This window comes from Anguilla rostrata, chromosome 3 (genome assembly GCF_018555375.3).
Source record: "Anguilla rostrata isolate EN2019 chromosome 3, ASM1855537v3, whole genome shotgun sequence".
NCBI classification, from domain to species: Eukaryota; Metazoa; Chordata; class Actinopteri; order Anguilliformes; family Anguillidae; genus Anguilla; species Anguilla rostrata.
Genome location: NC_057935.1, coordinates 69,918,585 through 69,934,884, shown reverse-complemented (window position 1 = coordinate 69,934,884; position 16,300 = coordinate 69,918,585). Strand labels below are relative to the sequence as shown.

Genomic DNA, 16,300 nt, shown 5'->3' with positions numbered 1-16,300 from the left:
TTACATCATTCGGTTGTAAAGAATACTTTATTTATTTATTTCACATGATCAAACTGAATTAAAAATAAAATATGAACATTTACAGAATTACGTCATAACGTCATTTTGTAGTGGTACTTTGTACTCATTGTGCCATTCAGGGCCGTAAATGGGTAAGTGGACGATTGCTATTTAGTGCCCGACAACGACCTCTAGTGTTAATGTTAGGTTATGCGAAATTACGATTTAAATCCTCCTTGCTTCTCAGTGCAGACAGCAACACTAAGTATATCGACCAGATGAACCTAATCGTTTAGGCCATGAAGAAATAATAAGTAGATTAATCATCGGTTCAAGGTATTAAATTCATATTTAAATTCAGTAATAACTTACAGGTCATTTTTTTCCATTGCTGTGGGCAATTCTCTGCAAAAGTGGTCCTGGATGACCCAGATTTCAACATTATGCTACTGCTGAGCAAGTTTAGGTGTAGTGACAATAGTTTAGTCTCTTGTTTACTTTTGATTAAACAGTAAATTGGCAATTAAAACTTATAATAGCAGAAAAAAATGAAAACAGTGACAAGATGACATTTTAATATATTTCAGACATTGCTGAATTTTAGCAGTCTTGTTGGGGTAAATATCCAGCTTGTAAAAAAGCCAGTGTCCCTGTACACATGGTTTCCTCTTGGACACCGATCAATTTAACCCATTCTCATTAATCTGACAGGATATGATGCACCCTTGGGCAATTTCAGCTGGAAATGAGAGAACCACTTCCACATTACGTGAATTATGTCACAATAATTAGACGATAATCAAAACAGCTCTACGAGATCTTAATGTGAAGAGCAGAGTCAGATCAAATCCGGTGGGCACTGTTATTGTAGAGCTTGCTTGCTTTATTGAGTGAAGAATGGATACTTGCGTCAGGGAACATCTAGGAGGGAGGTCATTGGTTGTCCTGGTTACAGGCCACACCCATGATTTCTGCCAGAACAGTAGAGTCTGATTGTGGCATCTGAGGGTCCTCTCTGAGTCCTGAAGGAGGGATTGCGATGTCACAACAGAACTGATGTTCGGATTCTTAGAACAGGAACACAAGTTAGAAGTTAGTTGAAGTCTGAGTTATATAACACCCCCCTACCTACCCCCGCAAAAAACAAAAAAAAAAAAAACAAACAAAACTTCAAAAGGATTTAAGCAGTATAACTTCTGCAAAAATTAACAATCATTCTGTTTTTTTAATTATTATTTTTTTTGAAAACACATCTAGGTTGGCTGGTGGAAAGTGAAGACTGGACACTGGCTCCCTCTTGTGGCTAATAATGGCTACCATTTTGCGCTACTGTAATTCAGCAAGCTAGTCTAACCTTCATGTCCACAAGGAGGCGGTCTTCCCAGCCTGTAACTGGCATTCAGGGCAAGGTTGATGTAGACAACAAGGCTCAGACTCCAGTCCTGGGGGGCCGCCGTGTCTGCTGGTATTCAGGCTGTTCTCAAGGCTCGTTTAAGCCCTATGATCGGCTAAATATTCCAGGCACCTTGTTCCTACGGCCGATTGATTTGGCAGCTGATTGAAAGGAAACCACAAAAACCTGCAGACAACCTGTGGCCCCCTGGAATTTTAGTTTGACACCCCTGGCTTAGACATTTACTGTTATTCGATTGCAAAGGTGTGATTACGATGATGTAAAAAAAAAAAAAAAGAGAACTAGCATACCACTAAAAATCAGGATAAATCCATCGGAAAAAGCTCAGGAAGCTGAGTTAACAACAAAAAGAAAATATTCAAGTATGCTGTTAAAATTTTAAAAAACACCGATGTGCAAAGTGCACACAAAAAAACAAAATAAAAAAGAAATAAAAAAAGCAGCAAACATTTTCAGTCTGAGACTTTCATCACTGTAATCATCAGGTGATATGAGCTGCAGTACCTGCTTCTTACATGATGACGAGACGATGATGTCTGTTAACAGGAAACAGGAACAGAGGGGATAGTGTGAAGGGTGCGGCCCTACCGCTCAGCAGGCTCAGTCTCGGGCGCAGTCCTGTAAACTCCCAGCACAAACACACAATTAGCACTGGACAAAAGAACCAACATCAGCCTCAATTCACGGTGCGCAACCTGCAGGCAGAATCCTGTTTATTCACTGCGAGTACACAGTGTAAAGAGAGGACAAACCTTAATTTTTTAAATTCAGCTTTCTCAATTATCTCGAGTGCAGTCTGACAGGGACGACAATACATGCGTACCACTTGGAAAAGAAAGGAAAAAAAAAAAAAAAAACGCTGCTAATTTGAACGCACAGAATCGCTAACTGATGTTGACTCACCCAGCCGGAGGAAGTGCCCTCTTCACAGCTCTCAACCGAACCACAGCTAATTCAGTGCAAAGTAATAGCCAATCACTATGCACAACACACACAGCGCTGGGCTCTCTTCGGGCCAGCGGACCTTGACGCGTGCATTTCCTGATCAAACAAAGGCAGCATCGCTTGTGGCGTTTGTTTATCTGCCCACTAACCGATATTCCTGAAGAAGACATTCCAATTCTTTCCCTTTAACTAGCAATCTAATGTTCCTCCTAGCTGAGAAAGACTGTCACTCTCTTAGGAGCAGTCTAATGACTGAATACTCCATCCTGGAAAGGCTTATTACCACACTTAAACCAATTATAACGCAATCTTAACACTTAGACCCTATTCTTCAACTGCATAGAACAACACTGATAGGCATTCAATTATACATTGTAGTCGGTCCAATGACCTTAGGTACACACTTATTGTACATCGCTTTGGATAGAAGTGTGTGCTAAACAAAATGTAATGTAGTGTAATATATCCACACTATTTATTTATTTGTTCATTCATCAATTTATTTACATTTTACTATTTGGCAGATAGATTTTGGACAGATAACGATAGCTATACAGTAAACACAACAACAGGTGAAGAGATGGTTTGAGAGCAATTGCTGATGAGGGCTTAGAGGTGAACGCGTTTGTCTTTCTTTCCTTTTAAATAAGATATACACTGAAGAAGAAGTTAATTTATTTCCTCCTGGCTGGGAGGTTTTCTGAGGATCTGTATCATATGGCTCCCTGCACTTCCGGAGAGAGCAGAAGATTTTGAGACTGAACAAAGGTAACTTACTGAGACTTTAAAGCTATTAAATCACAGGTATTTGATAGAAACGCGTGCTTGTGTAGGCGTACAGACCCCTGTACCTTCGTCAGAAAGATGTGGTTCTTCCTTCCTGGCCATGACAATGAGCTGCACCACCTCCCTGCTGTTCTTAGCCGTGAGCTTCTGGCATTGAATATTCTTCCCAGAATTCATGAAGAGCTTGCCCACAGTCGGGTGGCAAAGGGTGAACAGTACCCACCCACACATTGCATTACATTTATTTGGCAGGCGCTTTTATCCAAAGCGATGTACAATAAGCGCATACTGAAGGTCATTGGAACATCTACAAAACACAGGTTCGATAAGGTGCAGTACTCATTATGTAACAGTCATTCATAGCCAAGAACACGTTAAGTCCAGTCCTGGCTATATCAGAGGGTAATGTTAAGTCAAATTAGGAGTCATGACAACAAGCCACAAGATGAAAATAATGATAGGAGTGCACACCACGTCTGCTCACAGGAAAGAAAAGAAACAGAGATGGTGAAGGTCAGCAGCCATTGACAGGAAACAGAGAAGATAAATGGCTCTGTAGTCATATCAATCAATCAATTAATCACTCAATCTGCCATCTTTTATTTATATAGCACATTTCAAACACCTTAGTGCAGCACAAAGTGCTTCACAATAAATTTAAAGAACATATAAATTAGAACATAAAAGGGCATTAAATTAAATTAAAATTGAATTAAATTAAAATTAAATGAAAATAAATTAAAAAATTGAGAATTGTTTCTTATGGGACCTGTGTTTTGTAGATGTTCCAATGACCTTTGGTATGCACTTATTGTATGTCTGCTTTGGATAAAGGCGTCTGCCAAACAAATGTAAAGTATTGTAATATAAAGCAAAATAAAATATTTAAACCTGAACCAGTAAGAATTCAAGTAAAAGCAATGTGAAAAAAGTATGTTTACATGTAGTCCACCTATCCACAGCATTCCCACGCCACTGCGGACAGGTTGGAGGAAACAGGTGTGTCCGACTAAGGAGGTATTTCAGCACGAAGCCACCCCCATGATTGATGGGAAGAGGACGTGTTTTGGGCCTTAGTTCACCATCCCTGTTCGAAAGCCACACCACAAAATGGCTCTTGGCCAGGTGGTTGCTGGCTTGAATCCAAGTTGGAATACTGTACCGCTATGCTATGCCCACGGCGCCCGTGAAGGCCACCGTGGGGTAAATGTAACTTGCCACCATTATTAAAACACATACGATAATTGGTGCTTGAAATAAATAAAAACAATTCTGGAAAACGTTGCAGAAATATTCAAATGACCCCAAATGGAATTTATGTAGATGGTTTAACCGGCATACGACCTGTATTATTGTGCTTCTCTTACCTATATCACAATCCAACGGTTTTATGCAAATAGTACTATGAAGTAACACGTGGAAAAACCTAAAGTTGAGCAAATTTAATTTCAAAACTGATATTGCTCACAAATCACAATTCATATTTGTAAATGAAAGGTCAACATTGTGAAAAAGCACAGACAGAATCAATAATTTCATTGTGACATATACACTATATAATTATTACAAAAAGTTTGAATACGTTTTAAATGCTGAAAATAAAATATTAATGAATTTAAACTTCTGTGTTAACCATTATTTAACACTAAAATACATCAAATATTAGAAACGGCAAGCATTTTGTGTATCCACTAGATGGAGTCGATGGACTATTCCTCGATCAAGTGGCTGACGACTAACTCCGGACCGTAAATATATTTTAAACGTTAAATAATTTAGCAGATTGGAGAGTTTGGAGTGTAGTCCTTTCTGATGGTGTTTCTTGTTGCAATAACATATTTACTGTAAAAATACACATCAGTTTTAGTTAAATGCATGCGACCCCAGGCCCCTAGTTGTAATTAAAAAATAGAAAATTAAAAAAGAGGCATGTATCCTGTTGATTATATATTTGTTAGAAATGAGACTTACGGTAAAGCTTGATCTGCGCTTGTGCTCTTGTACTGTGTAATCCGAGTGCTAAAACATCTCCAAACTCCCCCACCCCCCCATCCCCCAGCCGTGAAATTACATGCATATGGTACACCCCTGCATGACCTTTTGATACACCCCACCTCTTGGCCATGAATTAGAAGCACAGAGTCGCTGTATCTGTAAGTGGATAGCCTTTAGGCATTGTGCGACTTGAAATGTGTCGCATTCTATGGCACAATTGGCCTGTTTTTGTGCTTCTATACCACGGTAACTACACCCTTACTGTACAAGAAAATATGTATAAACAGATCATTTAAGAAGTGTATACTTTTATGAATTGCCCTCGATGGTGGTGTGCCAAGTGAGCAAGCAAATGTTTCATGAGTAAGCAGATTGTGAAAGGCAGACTCTTCCACTGGGCTGGTCAAATCTTTTTTTTGTTTTGTTCTGCCAGTCTTGTGAGTCATACTTAATACAGTAAAAGAGTCAAGTAAACGTAGCCCAGGGCCACCCTGTCACTTGAGATCAACCGTCCCCTAGGTTTTCACTCCAACCCTAACAAAGCACACCTCATTCAACAGCTAGAGATCTCGCTCTCATCTGGAGCTGCTAATTAGTAGAATCCGGTGTGCCAAATTAGGGTTGGAGTGAAAACCCACAGGACGGTAGATCTCCAGGAACAGGGTTGGGCAGCCCTGCTCTAGCTGTTGAATGAGGTGTGCTTTGTTAGGGTTGGAGTGAAAACCCACAGGATGGTAGATCTCCAGGAACAGGGTCGGGCAGCCTTTCCTTAGGCTATCTAACTCACAGGATCCTTAGAGTAGGTGGAAGGCTCAGTCAGTTTCATATGCTTGTATTGTGGTCTTATTTTACCCCTGTATCTTTGTAACTATTGTATATCACAGCATTAATATTGCATTCTATTCATCATTATATATATAATACTTGTGATGGCTAATCTGGGACCACAAGTCTTTTGCTTGTATTTTCTTTCTCTACCTTTTTCAATGTCGTTCTCTTCTTGTCTTGGTGTAAAAATGGAAAATTTAATAAAGTTATATTTAAAAAATGAATTTAAAAAAAAATCCAGACCACTATGGATTGCAGAGTGGCTTTCCACTGGCCACCAGAGAAGTCTCTAAGAACAAAGGCGGAGTCTGGTGTTGGTCTCCGCCCCCGACACCCCCCCCCCCAGAGGGGCTCCTCCTCTCTTTCCCAGCCTGCAGGACGGTGGGAACCATTCGCAGGACGGCTCGTAATCCGAGGGCTATTTTTAATCGCAGCGCGCAGTCCGTCACAGAGTGTGCTCCCCCTGGGACGGGCCCGCGGGCAGCCCGCGCGAGGAGGAGGAATGTGACCTCACGCAACTCCCCAGATGTGATGGAAAACATCTGGGCAGCTGCGATTCCGATACCACCACCCCCCTCCCCATCCCCCATCCCCCAATCCCCCAATCCCCTCCCAGTCAAGCTGATGAAACGAGGCTTTTAAGAGCCTGTGGAATGTGATGTGCTTTTAGACTAGGATCTAGGGGGATCTGGGTGGGGGGAGCGGGGAATACAGAATGCAGGGTTTGTTTATCATTGGCATTGTCGTTATCATTAACATTCATTTATGCAGGGTAGGTTGACGCCTGCTCTCTTACAGCAATGCACTGTCAATGCCCGCCGCCCGCCTGTAGCCTAACCTGCATGCCCTTTGGATTGTGGGAGGATACCGGAGGAAACCGCTGCAGAAAACACGCAAGATCCGAAACCTTCTCGCCTCGGAAGTGACAGTCCACCACCGCGCCGCCCTAAATATGGCACCAATATGTGGCATCTTTCAGATTAAAAAATTATAGTGATTCTAACACATAGCTTAGGGGCGACATAGCTCAGGAGGTAAGACCGATTGACTGGCAGTCGGAGGGTTGCCGGTTCAAACCCCGCCCTGGGCGTGTCGAGGTGTCCTTGAGCAAGACACCTAACCCCTAACTGCTCTGGCGAATGAGAGGCATCAATTGTAAAGCGCTTTGGATAAAAGCGATATATAAATGCAGTCCATTTACCATTTACCATAACACCGATTTGAAAGGCTCACAGCGCTGTGATGCCGCAGTGTAAGGAGAGTAATCAATAGTCTACTCAAAGCTACACACTGAACTAGCATGCTTCAGACACAAACAAGTAAGTGCGTACATGTAGACGCACAAATGTTCCAGCATTGTGCGTTGGTTTGGTTTTTTTTTATAACACTCTTTCGACGCCAACAGTCACCAAAGATAGCCAAACTAATTTATTACCTGCTTTGTTTAATTTAAAAAAGATTAATTGAAATTTGTTACACAATTCTATTGAAACACTTCCATGTTCTCTGTCTTGCAATACAGGTTACATTAGGCACACAACAAGAATGCATACAACGTTTGTTTTTTTTAAATCTCAAATACAAAGGCGAGAAAAAAAAGGTCATTAGCTTACTGCATTGGACTTTTCAAACTGCATGGGAATCAAAAGTGAAAAAAGGTCTTTGACTAAGCTTGACCTTCCTTTACATCTCCTCGCAGAAAATACTCCCCTCGATTTTACCAGTTTTCAGCTGAATTACAACAAACAGAAAAGTTTCAAATTAAAGTACATCGTCAGAAAATCAAACTAGACTGGCAGAAGCGAGGAAATTTTTTTCATGAAATCAAAAAGTACAAAACAAAAAAAAAAAGATAAAATATCCGGAAAGAGAATACGATATTAAATATACTTCAATATATAACAATCACTTTTCAGAGCAGTGACGCATGACAGTTGTGTATTTATACTGCAAGTAAAATTCGCGGAGCGGAGCAAAGCGCGAAGCTGTACTGGTGGAAGCTGTACTTGTCCTTGACACATAGGCGCTCGCGCTCACAGCAGCTCGGATCGGGCCCAAGGAAAACACTGAATATTATTAGTCTCCGCCGAGGAGCTAAAAATACAAGAGCCCCACGCATTCTGATGAAAGAGGACCTATAGATTTCCGCGATACAGCGACAAGCTAACGAGCGAGGTCACCCAAACAGCTTCCACGTAGTGGGTAAGCCTCTGTGCAACTGACGGGCATCAGTTACAACGACTTTAAGAAAATGGGAAAAAATGAAACCAAATTTACGTATACGCGCGTGGTTAAAAAAGTGAAATTCCGCAGTGTAGCCAGACAGAGGTGCGGTTTAAGTTTTTCTTTCTTGCCTGGTGAAGGAACAACGTTGAAAGCCCATACGGCGTTCCGATTAAGGTCCTCTTCAAAGCGAAGGTACAGAAAGCACGCGCTGCCGCGCGCCCCGTAAGTACGCCGCGTCTGGAAGCCACCACGAAAATCTCCAGGGGCGCAGTTGCCCAGACAATTCGCGTCGTTGCAAATCGTTTGGCCTTTGTCAATCGCCCCGGTCATATCCACACAAAGAAGACTATTCCTGATATAAATACGCAAGGAATCGTGACACTACATCGAGCGGCAAATTTGAGGTAAACAAAACAACGAAAAAAATAAAAATAATAATAATAATCATAATAAATGTACACTCACAAGAATCACAGGGGTGATTTGGAGCATCGATTGCGCGAACAGCAAGCTGTCAAGAGGGGCTTTTATAAAGGACATATATATTTTTTGGCATTCCTACCAGAGAAATGTAGAGGACTCTTCTTGGTAATCGATTACATTTTTGGCTTTCAGACGGGGTCCTCTTAACTTTCCGGCGAATAGCACGCCGCCAGGCTAAACGTCAGAATTCTACATGTTGTGAGAGACTGATAGCATGGGAGTTAAAAGACTTAAATGAACTAGGAAACGTGATACAATCTTGTGTGAAATCTATTGTCTTGTGACTTCTGTGTCACAAGTAGTCACTGAGTCTGTGCCGTGTGCAAGAGTAGCAACAGCCCACAGCCAAGGGCAGTCTAAGAAAATCAATAATCAACGTCCAGCCCCTTTTAAATGCTCTGGTGAGTACGAACAAGTGCCATCATTCAGTTTGGAACCTCCGGTCATTTCTAAAAAAAAAAAAATCTTTAAAAACATCTAAATTTCTTTTCTTCTGCCCTGCTTGGATTCCCACACACACACAATGCCTAAAATGCCCGTTTCTGAAGGCTTTAAACACAGAAGATGGTGGTGACACAGTGGCAGAATCGCAGCAGGTGCATGCTGGGACATAAGATTACTAAACACCACCTTCGTCACCGTGACAAATCAACATCGTCGTCGTCGTCATCAAACTGGAAAGCCTTTTTGTTGTGTCCCAACAAGGAAGAAGCACACCGTCTTCACCCCAACTTTAAAACAAAAAGAGCAATGTCCTTTCTTTTCTGGAAAAGTCCACGTCCTCCTGTAGCCCCAACCTCCCCCATGGCATGCTGGTCCTTGGTCGTCAGTTGGGTGGGGGAAGGGGGGGAAAGAGTCCTATTCATGGCATGGCAGCGCAGAAGGAAAATGGCAACATGATTTCATGATTTAAAATCAGAAGAAAGAAAGAATTGCACAGTAATCAGGGTTGGGTGAGGGGGAGGGAGGTGAAGTCCCAGAGTTGGCACAGGGCAAAGGTGGGTGGGTGGGGGGAGGGGGATAAGGCGGGGGGGAGGGGGGCGTTGAGGCGTCTCTATGGAGACGGCACGGACACCTCCAGCAGACGGTTGTTCTTGCGTTTGCAGCTGACGCTGCTCCCGTTCTTGGGCCCCCCAGGGATGAACTTGACGCACACCTTGTCATGTTTGAACTGCACGAGGAACCTGTGGAGTGGGAGGCAGAACAAACCGCTGATATGGCAGCCTGTGAGTGGTGAGGGCCGCAAGGTGCGTGCACATGTGTGTGTGAGAGAGAGTGTGTGTGTGTGTGTGTTTGAGTGTGTGCATGTGAGAGTGAGCATGTATTACTATCTTTGTGAGAACCAAATGTCCCCACAAGGATAGAAAGATGAGGAAAATTACGCAAGGTGGGGACGTTTTGCTGGTCCCCACAAGTTCAAGAGGCTGTTTTAAGGTTAGGACTTAGGGTTAGGGTTGCGGTTACGGTTACAATTAGGTTAAGGTTGGGGTTAAGGTTAGGCATGTAGTGGTTGGGGTTAGGGTTAGAGGTTACGGAATGAATGCAAGTCAATGGGAAGTCCTCACAAGTATAGCAATACGAACATGTGTGTGTGTGTGTGTGTGCGCGTGTGTGTGCTTGTTCGTGTGTGTGTTTGTGTGTGTGTGAGTGTGTGTGCATATGTGTTTGAGTGTGTGTGCATTCATTTGTCCATGCCAATATCCATTACGACTTGCACATTAAACAAAAGAACAAGAAACCACACAAAAACAGAGGGTTTTTGAGACTACGTTTCTAGGAGTAACAGGCTCTCATTGGCTGAAAAGCAGGAAGGGGTCGTACTCGTCCGAGATGTCGACGTTGATCTGCTCCCTCTCTGCAGCGGCCGCACCAGCGCGGTGCAGCTTGGTGATGATCTCGATCAGGCGGTCGCTGCTCAACAGGAAGTCCCCCTTGGCTGCTGAAGCAGTGCCCTGTGGGTAAAAACCGCCAATGAGAAAATGCAGAGAAGGCTGTTCCTCCGAGCACGCAGTAACTACAGACACACACGATAACATTCCACCAATACAAATATGAAAAATCATGGTGATCAGGTGAATTTTAATATGAAGAAGTGATGACAGAAGGGCTATGAGTATAAACCTTTGAAAACCATTATCGCACTTAATCTGTCAGTTATAAAATTTATGTGAACAGTTATGTATTACAAATACATCACATTGACACACTGCAATGTATTTGTGAATACATCAGACTGAGACACTGTTATGTATTACGAATACAGCACGTTGAGACACTGCTGCGTTATTGCAGAAACCGAATAAAAAAACGGCCTTCCGGTCACCTCTTTGAGGCGCAGAGCGAAGAAGCCGTCGCTCTGGGTGCTGACCGACACGCCGGTCAGGTCCGGCAGCGGCACGCTGGCCTTCACCTGCCCCGACTTCTGGTCGGCCAGGACGAAGTTGCTCTTGGTCAGGAGGAAAATGCGAGGAGCTCCCTGTAAGGGCAGACGGAAAGACGGTTAGCCGTCAGGCTCCAGAGCGCTAACGGGCTGCTACCAAACATTCGTCGCCAAACAAATCGATAAGGCCAATAAACTGTGTGTATTGCTAACAAATAATGGCCATTACATTACATCACATTCATTTGGCAGACGCTTTTATCCAAAGCGAGGTACAAAAGTGTATTACCAAAGGTCATTGGAACAAGTACTGAACACAGGTCCGATAATGAGGTACAGTACTCATTTTGTAACAGTTATTCATAGCCAAGAACACAAAGTCCAGTTTACACGGTGAACATTACTCTGACACGTTGGATCATATCTTGCTTGTGGAAAAATGCACACCACTCCACTGTGCATGCAGGTAATACACTGGGCTCATATCGTTGCAGTCCATATAAAAGATCTCATTAGGCTTTCATTATGGTATGAAGACCAGGCTCCTGACAGTGTTGACTTGCCTTGCCGTTGGCCCGGTTGATCTTGTTGACCACGTCTGCCAGGATGACCTTATCCTCCACCAGGCTGTTGAGTTTCTGGTACTTGGGGTTCTTGTTTATCTCCAGGTAGTCTCCTTTGAATGGCTGGGCAACACTGCAAAACAAAGCCTGGACTCAAAAACCTTCCTCTAAAAACCACCAACAGCCTATGACAAAAATCCATGATCATATTTAGGACACAGTTCAAGAGCACATACTGCAGTGTACTGAATGTATATATGAATGTGTGGATGATTCACGTGTAATATTTTGAAATAATGTATTCTGACACAATATACACCATATTTACTTTATCCAAACTCATACGTTTGAAAATGTTATACAGTATTTACTGAAAAGTGATAGAACATCAAGTGTCATACACAATTCCAAGTTTTTATTTTTATCAAACCTGAATTAGTAAAGAAGTATGAATTCATATTTATCTATGAGATGGTGTATATATTGCTTGTTTTTCCATGCCTGCTCACCTGCTGGGGTAAAGGGCCTTCTTGTCCTTGAAGATCTCGCTGGCCGCCAGCTTCTCCTCGTAGATCGCCTTCTTCTGCTCCGTGAACTGGCCCCGGTATTTCTTGCACTGGGGCCAACAGAGACGGACAAGATTGAAACCAAACGCTGAGAAAAACAACCGCACATTCAAGAACGTTCTACGAGATGTGACGGCTATATTAAGGATTTATTTTCCCGCTGAAGGTAAAGGACGGATGGTAATTCATGTTCCTTCTCTGTGTACGGAATGGAAGGTCAAATTTGGGTGTACCAAACCAGATACCCTTGCTCACTACCAATTTGCGCATGATAAAGGTTCCTGTTGTACTATGGAAATTTATATATATGTACAGTAACTGGAAACAAACTAACTGTGCTCCAAGATCCGTGAATGTACATCTGATGATCTCATACATGCACTTCTATATTCTGGAATACCGACGGAATTCCGTTCTAACAGATAGTCCAAAATTACAGATTTTAAGGCCTTCTCTGTGTACGGTATATTCTCTCGAGGGCACTCCGGGCATTAGCGGGTGCATGCGCGTGTCACAGACTGACCCTCCACAGGTGGAAGATCCTCTTCAGCTCCTTATCCGCCCGGTCCAAGAAGGCGTACGGCCGGACCGGCCAGGTTTTGTCGATGGGCGACATGGAGGGCATCGCATTTTTCAGGCCCAGGAAGTATTTCTGCATCTGGAGAGAGGTGAACATGTTCCTCCTGTCACTTCCTCCAAAATTTTAAAGCGAAACATTAATTATCACTTAATACCCAGTGAAATATCAATAGCTTCAATAGTAATAGCAGTAGAGTAGTACCTGCATAGTCTAGTGCATGCTTTTTAGCATATAAGAATGACTAATATTATCGTTTGGCAATACTGTTCCACCATATATTTTCAGACTTTTTGCCCAATTATGTATTTTAATTGCTTTCAGGCAGGCACAATACTATCCTTTCAGCAAGGCATTGTGGGATAAAATGATATGACATTTCATCCCAACGTGGATTACTGAGAATTTACAGGAAATTCAGCCTTGACCTTCAGACAACGTAACATACCAAGCCAACAGGCTGTCAGAAGATATAGGTGGATGTACCACTTTCAAAGCTGAAGCAAGGTTAAACTGCAGATCCAACTGCAGGTTCTGGTCACTTATGGACCGGGCTGAATTACAACTGTGCGATTAACTCTGCTAATCCAGCTCTGTGGTGGATGCTATCTGCAGCAGTATGAACCAGAGGTCATTTTCGCTGTCAGGTAATCAGTTGAGACAGCGCAAGGGAGAAATATCTGTAAGGAGGAGGACTACCTATCAGATAGGTAAATAGCTGCTTCAGAGACATTATTAGGTAGTAGAAGTTAAATTATAGGAGTACATAACAAAACATTCAAGTATTTTTTTATCAGAGTGCAGAGGATTTTAGTAGGGCATGAATATACATTTTTTTAATGAAAAGCCATTTTGTTTCTGTAGGACATTGTGAAAGTTCCTGCTACAGAACATAAATAGCAACCGTGTCTCATGGATCATAGCTTTGGTTCACCTTGGCTTAGGCTGTGTGAGTGGAAAAAACTGTTACGGGTTTATATGAGTGACTCACAATCCTCTGAACGGTGAAGTTGTAGATCTTCTTTCCGGCGTTGGCCCTGAAGAACTTCCTGTACTCCCGACGGACCTGCGAACCACGCAGGAGGGTTAAACCCTAATCCCCAGGGGGCCCTAGTGGGCCCAAACTCAGAGTGACGAAGAAGGACGACGACCAGTAAACACAGCGATGCCAGCGAGCAGCACAGGACATGCATACACAGGACACTGAAGCAGTGGAGCCTTAACTGTAGACTAAAGACACACGTCTTCTCATACAAGCATCGAAAAAAAAACGAGATTCAGTGGGAGAAAAAAAAACGTGTTAAAGCCACAGGTACAGGTAAAGGTACAGCTAATGAGTGCTTTTCCAGGTAAAAGCTGAACTTTCTCCTGAGTTAGATATTTCGGGAAGGTAAACTCATCTTCCAAATAATTAGTTGGCTACAGAGGCCCAATGGCAATAAAGTGGAGCATTACCAAATTTTCTATAGAGGCACACAATGGCAGTAAAGTAGATTATTACCAAATTAACGTCACAAACATAAAATCCAATGACTAAAAGGTTACAGTGATGATTCTACCTGTTTGACCGATATTAGCAGCAACCATTAAAATTTTTATTACAGGTGAAGGTTTGGACCCGGATAATCACAGATTATGCTTCCACCCTCATGACATAAATGGGGGGGGGGGGGGAGCTTGATAAGGTTTATAGGGACAATGGAGAGTAGTTTCAGTATTTAGACCGATAAAGCATCCACCAGCTTTTCCCCACCTGGATAAGACACAGTCACAGTAGTACAGGCAGCTTGCTGTGGAGTTCTCACACATAAAACGCACCGTGCACATATAAAACACACCGTGCACATATAAAACACACTGTGCACATATAAAACACACCGTGCACACGCGGACCAGAACGAGCGACCGGACCGAGCGGAACACTGCGGAAAGAGAACCGCGAACATTCCGGGCGCTGCACAGAGGCTGCTAACGAGCTAGGAAGAGCTGGGGGATGAGGCAGCGTCCCCCTTGAACACAAGCAGGCAGGACAGACAGACAGACAGGAAGAGAGGAGGACAGGAAGACAGAAGGACAGAGCGGCAGCCAGCATCCGATACGTCAGTCCAGGGGTCGCCGGCTTCGACCTCGCTGCCGAAAAAGCAGGAGCAGTCTTCAAGCAGAGGAGGCAAAAAGCAGCTGTCCCTTAATTATCCAGAGTCGGATTATCTAAAGCCTTGGGATTACCCCAGGGGATCTGATTCCACTTTATACGCCTGAAGCCATGGCCCGCCCACCCCCATATATGAACCTGTGGAGCGCTGCATAGGGACAACCGATATGCTACATGGCAACAGAGGGGAAAACGAGGGCGGGGCCTCCGCACTATTTTTTAACAGGCTTAGACAGATGTCAATCGCCTCCTCCCTTGCACAGCGATTGGACGACAAGTGAGTGACAGAGCTGGAGCCGACCCTAGCTCGCATCGGGCCCTGTTGCGTAATACGTGCTCTCCTCCCGTCTCGTCCCCTCCCTTGCCCTCCCGTTCTACAGCCAGGCCAGGTTAGGGGTGGGTGGGTGGGTGGTGGGGGGGTTTGGGGTGAGGAGGGTTTTTTGGGGGGGGGGGGTGGTACCTTCAGTCCCAACCAGTAGGCCCAAATGACGGCGACGGCGTGCTTACGCCTGGCCTCCTCCTTCAGCCGCCTCAGCTCCCTGCGTGCCTAGAGGTGGAAGGTGGGGGACGGGGGGACGGGGGACGGGAGAGAGGGGAGGGGGGCGGTGGGGTGAGAATTAGGGGTGTACCACCCAGCAGTCTAAGGGTGCCCGGCCCATTCCAGCGTAACACCTTCAACTCAGCGGGGAGCAGCAGTGGCAAACAGTTTTAGGATATTTAACACGCCCGCTATGAATCCCAATCCCTTTCGCCCAAGCATTGCTAACAGCACAAACAAGCCAGCTCTAGCGCTACTAACGGCACAAACAAACCAATGCTAGCAATGCTAACAGCACAACTAAGCCAGCACTAGCATTACTAACAGCATAAATAAGCCAGTGCTAGCATTGCTAATGGCACAAACAAGCCAGCGCTAGCATTGCTAACAGCACAAATAAGCCAGTGCTAGCATTACTAACAGCACAAATAAGCCAGTGCTAGCATTGCTAACAGCACAAATAAGCCAGCGCTAGCATTGCTAACAGCACAAATAAGCCAGTGCTAGCATTACTAACAGCACAAATAAGCCAGCGCTAGTATTGCTAACAGCACAAATAAGCACGTATTGCGCTAGCATTGCTAACAGCACAAATAAGCCAGCGCTAGCATTGCTAACAGCACAAATAAGCCAGTGCTAGCTTTACTAACAGCACAAATAAGCCAGGGCTAGCACAGCTAACAGGATAAATAAGTCAGCACTAGCATTGCTCACAGCACAAATAGGCCTGCACTTGCATAGTTAACAGCACAAATAAGCCAGCGCTAGCATTGCTCACAGCACAAATAGGCCAGCACTAGTATTGCTAACAGCACAAATAAGCCAGCGCTAGCACAGCTAACAGGAT

General features: G+C 43.9%; 1 protein-coding gene and 1 long non-coding RNA gene across 8 annotated transcripts in view; both read right to left on the bottom strand.

Annotated features, from left to right (window-relative positions):
- Positions 1–22: 22 nt before the first annotated feature.
- LOC135251778 (uncharacterized) lies at positions 23–2,868 on the bottom strand. Of its 2 annotated transcripts, none has more exons than XR_010329197.1 (3): positions 2,318–2,868; positions 1,919–2,032; positions 23–1,022 (listed from the first exon to the last, which is right to left on the bottom strand). It is a non-coding gene; the product is annotated as an uncharacterized LOC135251778 (long non-coding RNA). The 2 variants fall into 2 exon arrangements; XR_010329198.1 differs by lacking the exon at positions 2,318–2,868 and adding an exon at positions 2,167–2,306.
- A 4,524-nt stretch (positions 2,869–7,392) lies between these two features.
- The window catches only part of myo1b (myosin IB), a 97,528-nt gene continuing 88,620 nt past the window's right edge, over positions 7,393–16,300 (bottom strand). For 4 of the 6 annotated variants that reach the window (XM_064329550.1, XM_064329552.1, XM_064329551.1 and 1 more), the window contains 8 exons: positions 15,376–15,462; positions 13,755–13,829; positions 12,710–12,844; positions 12,130–12,236; positions 11,617–11,753; positions 11,001–11,149; positions 10,499–10,629; positions 7,393–9,861 (listed from right to left, as the gene is read on the bottom strand). In XM_064329550.1, the coding sequence (XP_064185620.1) occupies positions 9,732–9,861; positions 10,499–10,629; positions 11,001–11,149; positions 11,617–11,753; positions 12,130–12,236; positions 12,710–12,844; positions 13,755–13,829; positions 15,376–15,462 (951 nt within the window). In that variant the 3' untranslated portion in view covers positions 7,393–9,731. The remainder of the gene's footprint in view (positions 9,862–10,498; positions 10,630–11,000; positions 11,150–11,616; positions 11,754–12,129; positions 12,237–12,709; positions 12,845–13,754; positions 13,830–15,375; positions 15,463–16,300) is intronic. The other 2 variants (XM_064329554.1, XM_064329555.1) reach the window with 1 other exon arrangement.